Source organism: Python bivittatus, unplaced genomic scaffold (assembly GCF_059951505.1).
Source record: "Python bivittatus isolate LINGU-HERP-01145 unplaced genomic scaffold, Pbiv_v1 ctg000610_np1212, whole genome shotgun sequence".
Classification (NCBI taxonomy): Eukaryota; Metazoa; Chordata; class Lepidosauria; order Squamata; family Pythonidae; genus Python; species Python bivittatus.
In genome coordinates, this window is record NW_028277088.1 from 58,179,195 (window position 1) to 58,189,196 (window position 10,002).

General features: G+C 41.3%; 1 protein-coding gene across 3 annotated transcripts in view; it reads right to left on the reverse strand.

The window, feature by feature from the left end:
- ZPBP (zona pellucida binding protein) overlaps positions 1–6,454 on the reverse strand; it is a 43,456-nt gene extending 37,002 nt beyond the window's left edge. For 2 of the 3 annotated variants that reach the window (XM_025174507.2, XM_088150114.1), the window contains exon 1: positions 6,208–6,453. In XM_025174507.2, coding sequence (XP_025030275.2) covers positions 6,208–6,316 — 109 coding nt within the window. In that variant the 5' untranslated portion in view covers positions 6,317–6,453. Of the gene's footprint in view, positions 1–6,207 lie in introns of all 3 variants that reach the window. The other variant, XM_088150115.1, reaches the window with a different exon arrangement.
- Positions 6,455–10,002: the final 3,548 nt, after the last annotated feature.

Consider the following 10,002-nt stretch of genomic DNA (forward strand, 5'->3'; position numbering starts at 1 on the left):
ACTCCAGCCGGTAGCGGAACCCGACGGCCCTTGGCAAGAGGTCACCATGGACTTCATAGTGGAGCTCCCGGAGAGTAAGGGGAAGACCGCCATTTGGGTGGTCACGGACTTATTCTCCAAACAAGCGCACTTTGTAGCGTGCCGGCGAGTCCCCACGGCAGAGGGGCTGGCGAAACTGTTCGTGCAACATGTCTACCGACTCCACGGCGCACCTCGACGTATCGTCAGCGATCGGGGCGGCAACTTCATCGCGCGGTTCTGGCGGGAGTTCCTGAAGCGGGTGGGGACGAAACAAGCCCTATCCTCCGCGGCGCACCCGCAGACGGACGGAGCCACGGAACGCCTGAACGGTGGGCTCGAACAGTACCTGCGCTGCTACGTGGGGCACCAACAGGACGATTGGGCGGAGCTACTACCATTCGCGGAGGTGGCATACAACAACGCCGTCCACAAGAGCACCGGGTTCTCTCCGTTCAAAGTAGCCACCGGGAGAGAATTCGTCCCCATGCCGGAGCTGCCTCAGCCGGAATCCCAGATCAACTCCCTGGACGCCTGGTTCGCCCAAATCGACGAGACCCGGCGAGCGGCGCACGCGGCATTGCAAAGAGCCAAAGCCGACTACAAGAAGCACGCGGACCGCAAGAGGCTCCCCGAGGAAAAGTGGAAAGTGGGGGACCAGGTGTATCTGTCAACCAAAAACCTAAAGACGCACCAGGCATCGAAAAAACTCAGCCCGAGGTTTGTGGGGCCGTTCCCCATTTCGGAGATCATCAATCCGGTGACCGTCAGGCTGACGCTCCCGAAAAGCCTCGGGAAGATCCACCCGGTGTTCCATTGCAGCCTGCTAAAGTTGCACCAGCCGGGGAACGCCTGGCACAAGGCGGAGGGAGTACCACCACCCATCATGGTCGGGGGAGCAGCATTTCGAAATCAACCGGATACTGGACGCCCGGAGGCACAAGGGGCAGACCCAGCTCCTAGTGCAATGGAAACATTTCCCCAAGTCCCACAGCGAATGGGTGAGTAAAGCCCACATAAGGGCGCCGGACCTAGTGCGGGACTTTTACAGTAAATACCCCGGGAAGCCGAAATAGGACCGAGGGGGGGAGTTGTCGTCAGGGGGGCGGCATGTCAGGTTCGGTCAGCACGAGGTTTCAGGGAAGCACGGGGCTGCAGGGAAGCTCGCAACCAGACCACGCGGAATCCACCGGCGGTAGCTAGCGGGGAAAAGAGGAACCGAAAGCGCCGCTAATTAACGAGCCACCTGCGGCCAGCTAAACAGGAAAACCGCAGCGGAAGCTTTTAATTACGAACTGATAACGGCGCGAGCAAGCAAGGAACGGGGCCGCAGGGCAGCGAAACAAGATCGCAACGCAGCACAGAACCCGCGGGTCTGCACGTAGCAGGGAGGGGCCAACCCAGCCGGAGGGGGACTGGCAATCAAGGACAATGGACTCTGACCGACCCTGCCATCATGAACGATCAGGGGGAACATTGGGGGGCCTAATTGCCCACAGCCGCAACGCGATCACGAGGCGGGAAAAAGCGCGGGAAGGGGGGAATATAACAAGTGATGCAATTGTACCAAGCCAGTCCTGGCTTTGCTTGTGACTACTACGTTACGCATGAGTAAACCTTCTTTGTGAACCACACGTGTCACGAGAGTTTCTCTGTCGAACGGGGCAAATCTCACAAACTAAACAGACATTTAAAATGAGGACAATGTCAGCATGACACTGGGAGGTGAATACACCTACCAATGAAAAGATATGTAACAACTGGGAAAAAGGAAAGAGCAAGTACAAGCAGCACTGGTGTTTATGAAGTGGCTGGATTAAACTTGATGTTGTCAGAGCAGAAATTCCCATTGCTATTTGGGGAGTAAGCATGCTGAAGTTGCCAAGAAAATTCAATATTTACAGTACATATCTTCTTTCAACAACTAAAAGACAACACTATACATGGATGTCACCAATGAATAACACCAAATCAAATTGGTTACATCTTCTGCAAGCAAAAATTGAGATTTTTCAGTCAGCAAAAAGAAGATCTTGGGCTGACTGCAGCTCAGATCACCCCTTCCTACAAAATTAAAACTTATTCTACAGAAAACTATAGAAAACAAAATAATCAGAACAAGATACTATACTATACTATGCTATACAAAACTATATTATACTATAGGAAATACTATTCTATACTAAACAAAATCATCCGAACAAGATTTAATTTTAGCAAGTTTCCATTTGATTATGCAATAAAAGAAAGAAATGAATTTGATAAAGTGCCTGAAGAACTTCGGACTGAAATTAAGACACTATTAAAGATGAAGCAAATAAAAATATCCCAAAATGCAAATGAACAAAAGATGAAATTTCTGATGACACATTAAGAGCTGAAGAAAGGCATCTAAAAGAGAGGAAAAATAGTCCACTAAATGCTGAGTTCCAGAAAAGAACACAAACAGACAAGAAGTTAAATTTAAATAAGCGATGGAAAGAAATTGTGGATAAAACAGAATGGGAAGGATACGAGTTTTTTAAAAAGAAAATTACAGAAATTAAGGGAAGCTTTTATGCAAAGATGGGAATGATAAAAGACAAAAAAGGCAAACATCTACTGAGAAAGAAACTGTAAATGGTACAAATGCACACAAGAATGTATGAAAAATACCAAAATTGCTGATCACTAAACTAGAGCCAGACATTCGGGAAACTGAAGTTAAATGGGTCCTAGAAAATACTAACAACAAAGCCACAAGAGTTTATAAAATACCAGCAGGACTATTTATAATCTTACAAGATGATGCAGTTAAAGTGTTATATGCAGTTTGCAAGGTATGGATAACACGGTAGTGGCCAAGAGACTGAAAAAGTTTGCTAGATATCTACTACTTGGGAGAAATACAATGACAGACCCAGACAAAATATTCAACTTCAACCAACAGCAAAGTTATGAATTGTCAAGGCTATAGCTTTTCCCTGGTAACATATGCCTATAAAATATGGATCATCAGAAAGAACAAAGAAAAGCTGATGCCTTTGGACTGGGCTGCTGGATAAAATTGCTGACAATACCTTTGACTGCAAGAACAAATACTAAGTAAAGTAAAATCAGACTGCTCACTGGAAGCCCTAGAAATCTAACGCTTAAACACTTGAACAACATTATATGAAATCAGGAATCATCAGAGAACCCCCTGATGCTTGACGATACTAAAGATAATAAAAGGAGGCCAAGAGAAAACAAACTGGCTAGACATTATCATTGCTATCACAAGCATGAGCTTATAACAATTGAAAGAATTACACTCTAGAACAGAGCAAGTAAGTTATCCTTTATACAATCCTATAAATGACTGCTCAGAAGAAAGACTGATTGGTTTCAATTGTGTTAACATTCAATACATGGGTATATAATAAGACTGTCACATAACTTTTATTTAAAATTTTAGCCCTACTAATCAACACGGTTAACATATGCTAAGCCACAGCATGGTTAGATATAATGTGACATACAACCCATAATACAGCTTGAATTATGGTTAAGGGAAGCAATGTTATCAAAGTTTTATCTATGATTCATCATAGATTTCTTATGAGCCAAAAACCTGTGCATTATCCAAATGTGGACTATATGTATTATCCTAAGGTTGACTACCTATACAGTTTCGAGGCACAAACAGCCCAAAATATAGTATAGCTATTCCAGCTATAAATATCTCTTGCTGCTAGTTCTGTGAACTAAATATAGTAATGCTGAGATGGCTGTAAGCCAAAAACCAAACCAAAAGAGAAATGCTTTCTGATTAGCCACTACATGTCAGCTGGCATGGAGAGCAACCAGTAAACTGCAACTGGTCTTTATTTTTGTGTTATCAGGCATAGCAATCATGGGCAAGTATCTTACCTATGCTTATCACTAAGCAAAGCTTAGCATATGCTGTACATCATACCCATTATGGAGGCAATTTTAATTTCAATCTGGTTAAAAACTTGCAAAAGTTATTGAGGTATGCATTTCTAAAGCTAGTATTATCCCAATCTAAAGCTCAAAAAGAGTTAATATAATTTCTGCTTTCTGGTATTTTGTTTCAGTTTGTCTATGATGAGCCATATATTCCATTTTACAAACTGCTAACAAAATAACAACCAACATATGCAGTATCTTTTTTGGATTTTAGTTTTGAACATCAAGCCAGAAAATAGCATTTTACATAATTAAATAACCTGTTTTCACCATTTGGACTTTGCTATTCAGTTAAAGATATGTTTCATCCCATGTGATCTTATTTCTAAGATTTAAACTACACTTTCTGAATAGAAGATAACTGCAATAGATAGCCACAGGATGGAGCTCTACAACCACTAATACTGAAATAACTAGAACTATAATAAATTAATTCTAAATGTTTTCAAATTTTCTACAACTATTTTTGGATTATAAAAGCAGGAAAATAAATAGATCCTAACACTAACACAATATCCCTTCTCAGATAAAAATGAAATCTATTTATTTTGCTCTCTCAACTACTATTAATTCCTTTGCTCAAGTGCATTTTGGAATCCTTTGGTTGAAAGGTCCTTTCAAACCAAATTACTTTTGTTTGTCTATTTCCAAAAATAATATTTATTCCAGATATCTTTGTTCTTTAGTTTCGTTTTGCTTTCATATTCTTTTGGAAAATTACAAGAGAAAAGTAATAAGAAACAATTTCTAAGTTAATTATGTTCCATAGAGATCTAACAGCATGTTCCATAGAGATCTAACAGCAGATCTCTGAGCGATTTACAACTGAACAAAACCATTTATATCCAAATCTTTAGTAACAGCAACAGCTGACATACACACATTCCCAAAACTAGTTTGCTGAAAGGAAGAAAGATTGAGCTAGGAAGCGCTTAAAAGTCTATATGCTTAGATCTAGTATCAAAAATGAATTCCGGGACTGAAATTTATTTAAAGATATCTTGTGCATTACTGTTCCTGACATATTTGCAGGGGGGAGAGGGGGGGAGAGTAGATATATAACCTTGAAATCTCCATGCCCTTGGATTATGTGAAACCTAACAGGCATTGGAAAAATCTAACATGACAATTGAGAGCCCTTGGGAATTACCCATGTTCTTCAGAGAAGAAAGTACTGTTACAGTACCTTTCCAGCTAGTAGAAACAGCTGGGGATATCTTGGACATTCATATAAATCCATTCCTATATTTTACTATAATAAATACATATAATACAATACTGTGATAAATACATTATAGAAGTGGATCAATCGGGTTTCCCAAAAGGTTATGATGCCAATCCAGAAATAGGTGCCAGAGCAAAAAAAGACTCATCAGTGAGCAGGCCACCAGCATTTAAAGGAATACAAGTCCACCAGTTTCTCAAAACATTGCATAAATCTTTGGTTTAAATTCTTTGATGGTTTAAAGTCACTCAAAAATCACTGTGAGGAACTATGGAACTTGTCCCAAGAACATTTTAAGTTCCTTCTCTAAATTATCTTCTCATAAGACAAGTAGTTTTCACTTATGAAATAGAAAAAAAAACCCCACTATTTTTCAGTTACTCAGAAGGATGTCTAAATCAAGATTGGACAAAGATAATTAATCCACCATTTTTCAAAAATCCTAAATAACAGAATTGTCTGATTCAGGAAGTCTATGGGTGAATCATGGGATTTAGCACTTTATATACTATTCAACTGGGTGGGGGAAATTTACGCAGGAAACTTCTAAGCTACAGTAGTTCGTAAAAAATTACTTCTGAAAGGCAATCTACTCTGTAGATTTTACCTTTCAACTATACAGGAGCCCAAACATAAAACTCTCCAGGAAGTCAAAAAAGGAAATTTGGCAAAAACTGGGCCATTCATAACGGAGACCATACACTAGCCCAGAAGGCATGGATTAGAACAGAAAGACTCTGCGAACTGCCCAGCTACAAACGCTGGCATGTAAGCTTTCCCATGCGAATCACTACTACTGATTTGCTTGCTGGATTTATACTCCTCCGTCCCGCCAACGAACGGCGATCAAGCCACAATCTTCCAACTTGCAGTATCCTCGGGGGACTCTTCTCGCGAATTGTGCGGCCAATATACCGGAGAGAGGGCAAGGAGGCGCATTATGGTCCTAAGGGCCCTCCTCTACCTTTTCCTCTCCTACTTGAAGAAGTACTGTAGTTGCCGCGCTCTTTTACCTAAGGGGAGTCCCTGCAATAGGGACAATGCCAGAGCAAGCCAAGGGGTACGGAACCTCCAGCATGCAGAGGAGAGGTCGCGTCTTCTCCGCAATCCTCGGCGCCGCATCCCCGCATGCCAACAAATGCTGCGGGGCTGGGTACGTGCCCGCCCTCCCCCTCTTCTTTTTCTCACGCTGGCGCCAACAAATTCGTTAGTCGCCGGCCTCGAACGCTCTCGTCACAACGGCGGACGGAAGGAAAGGGGGAGGGGCGGGGGAACTAGAATGAAGCGACGGCGCAGAACTGCTCCGTGCGGCTGAATTGGCGGGCGGCCTCGCGTAGCGTTGAGCGTTCGGCTGCGACTCCTGCACAACTGCAAAACATTCGCTTTCCCCTCGCGCCGGCGGCGTTAAGCGCTTGTTCACGTACTGGCCTATGACTTCTCCGTGTATTTTAATTATCACCGCTTTGAGTATTACAAGGCTTAAGTGTTTGGTGCACACTCTAGAACGTTCTGTGTCTCTTACCCCGACCTGTTTTTGTAGATTAAGAAGGTCGTGCCTCAGCTAATTATGATTAGCTATAAATGGGTCTCACTTTCAGCAGAGAAAGGACTCGAGCCTACATCTTGATGGGGAAAGTCTCAGTATGTTTAAACGAAGTGGTCTGGAATGGCAAGCCTTTTCTGTACAATCTCACACATCTGCTCAGAAATAAATCCTATTTAGTTCAGTGGAGTTTACTCCTAGCAAAAAGTACGGGGTAATACTTTTTTCAAGTGATCTTGGTCTCACTTGTCCAGTGAAACACATTTTTCCAGCAATGTATTTTTTAACTGAAGACTGATAAAAGTTGGTCGCATCACTGATTGTATTCTGCATTTGCAACTAACAGACAAGCAAAGGACAACATCTTGATAAGTATTCTTCTTTTATAGCTATGGACCCCTGTATACACATGCTGAATCCATTCCATTCCCTTTTCTCAACCCTCCCACTAGTTATTAAGTATTCTTTGATGTTTGAGCATCACTGGGGTCTTAAATGTTGCTATTAAAGCCTGGAACTCTGGGACAATTTAGACCTTTAGTGCAGTTCCATTAGAACCAGTGTTGTATAGTCTCTGCAAGACATTCCAGATAGCTACATTCTATGCCAGTTACAGCTTCCAGATCATCTTCAAAAATAGTCTTATATAAAGCACAGTGCAGTATCTAACAAGATACCCAAACACAGACTATTAGGACCTTCACAGTTTGTGAAAGCCCTTGTGGATAAGCCAGAAAACTATTGGAAGAATGTTCTGTGGAAGGATAAAACAGAACTTTTTGGCTTGAAGTAAAAATGTCATGTCTAGCAAAAGGCAAACAGTGCATTCCAACATAAGAACCTTATCTGTGAAATGTGCTGGTGGCAGTGTTATGGTTCAGGCTTGCTTTGCTGCCTCTGGACCAGGATGGCTTGCCATCATTGATAGAACTATGAATTTTAAATTGTACCAGCAAATTTTACAGGAAAATGTCAGGGTATCTGTCCGTGAACTGAAGTTCAGGAGAAAGTAGGTCATGCAGCAACATAACAATCCACAACACAGAAGTTGTACAACCAAAGAATGGATAAGGCAGAAGAAGGAAGTTAACATTTTGGAATGGTCAAGTCAAAGTCCTGACCTTAATCCCATGAAAATGTTGTGGAAGGACCTGAAGCGGGCAGCTAATGTGAGGAAGCCCACCAACTTCCCTGAGTTGAAGTTGTTCGGTAAGGAGGAATGGGCTAAAATTCCTCCAAGTCAATGTGCAGGACTGATCAACAGTTATCAGAAATGTTTAGCTGCAATTATTGCTACCCAAGGGGGCACACCAGTTACTGAAAGCAAGGGTTCACATACTTTTGGCGCACACAAATATGAAGCTCTGGATAATTGTCCTCAGTAAATAAATGAATAAGCCAAGGAATACAAAAAAAAAAAAATCAGTATGTGTTTTATTGATTATAGAAAGGGTTTTGATTGTGTCAATCATGTGTAATGTACTTAGGAAAATGGGAATTCCAGAACATCTCATTGGTCTTATGTGAAGAACACAGGTCAGGAAGCTACAGTTTCCATGGATCATGGTGAAAAAGACTGGCTCCAGGTCATCAAAGGTTTGAAACAAAGCTGCATATTCACCCCTTATTTATTCAACCTACATGCTGAATATATATTGAGGGAAGCTGGATTGGAAGAAGATAAGCACGGTTTTAAAACTGGAGGAAGAAATATCAATAACCTGTGTTGTGCTGATGACACTACTCTGATAGCTAAATATCCAAGTGATCTGCAAGCTCTAGGAATGAAACTCAAGGAACCCAGTGAAAAAATGGTGCTAAGATTAAATTTAAGAAAACCAAATTAATGAAACAGGTTAGCAACCAGCCATAAAATTTACAGTAAAGATATTGAAATGGTGGATAGTTTCTGCTTTTTAAGATTGACTATCAATGGTAAAGGTATCAACAGTCAAGAAGCATTCCATAAACTAGCATCGAAGGCCTTGGAAAAGATATTCAGATATTGTGGTGTGTATATACCTACAAAGATCAGAATCATGCAGGAAATGGTTTTCCCTGTGACCTTCTATGTAACCAAAAAACTTTAAAGAAGCAGGACTTTATTGATACTTCTGAACTCTGATGTTGGAGAAGACACCTGAGAATAACATGGATAGCCAAGAAAACAAACAAATGGATCATGGAACAAATCAATCCAGAGTACTCAAATGAGGCACAAATAACCAGGCTCAAATTATCATGTTTTGGAGACCATATGCGAAGACCTGGCTCGATGGAGAAGTGTGTAATGCTGGGAAAGATAGAAGGGAGCAGCAAGATGGATGGATTCAATTGCAAGGGTGATGGGTGCACCACTGGAACACCTGAAGAACCAGGTTGGGGTCATATCCTCCTAGAGATAATCTAACTATGTGGTTGCTAAGAATTGACACCAGTTTGATGGCACATAATCAACTTTCTGTCCAGTGAATGCCACAGGTTACCAATCATCAAGCCACTTGGACCTCAAGTAAAAGAGATGAATCTAGAAGTACACCAAGGTTATGTAGCTGTTCCTTCAGAAGAATGCAATACCATCCAGGCATATCAAATTCCTGGACTTGCAAATCACTGTGTTCCTGTTCTAACAAGATACTGTCTCAATTTATTGGTCCTCATCCAGTACATTTTAGTGTTCAGACACCACTCTAATGCCTGCACTATTCTATCTGATACTAATTAAAGGGAGAAATAGAATAATGTCTCTTCATGTGGGCCAGATAAATAGCATCTTATCCACATTTTTGGGCCTTAGAAATTAAAACTCATCCCCCAGAATATAGGCAGATGGTGCTCTAAACACCTCCCCCACATAATGTTACAGCTGTGGCATCTACTTCCATATAGGCTTCTGTGAAATTTTGCTGCTCAGAAAAATGCAAAACACATAGCAATATTATATAAAGTGATTATTTACTCTAAATATAGATGTAGAATAGATAAATACTGTATTAATAAAAATCATATGTGTGAAAGTGAATAATTTCTTCACTTATAGAGCAAAAGAGCACCATATACACTTTCATTGTGTGTTCATGTTCCATTGTCACTAAGCAACTGAGAGTCTTTGTACATATGAAGCTTCATTCCTTTGGTGGTTTGCCATTTCCTTTTTATTTCTTTATGCTACAGAAGGAAGCACTACTTTTTAAAAATAGCTTTGGAGTTGTGTCTGTGGTTTCTGATTTTAATGAAAGCTATTAACCTAAATTAAAAATTAACC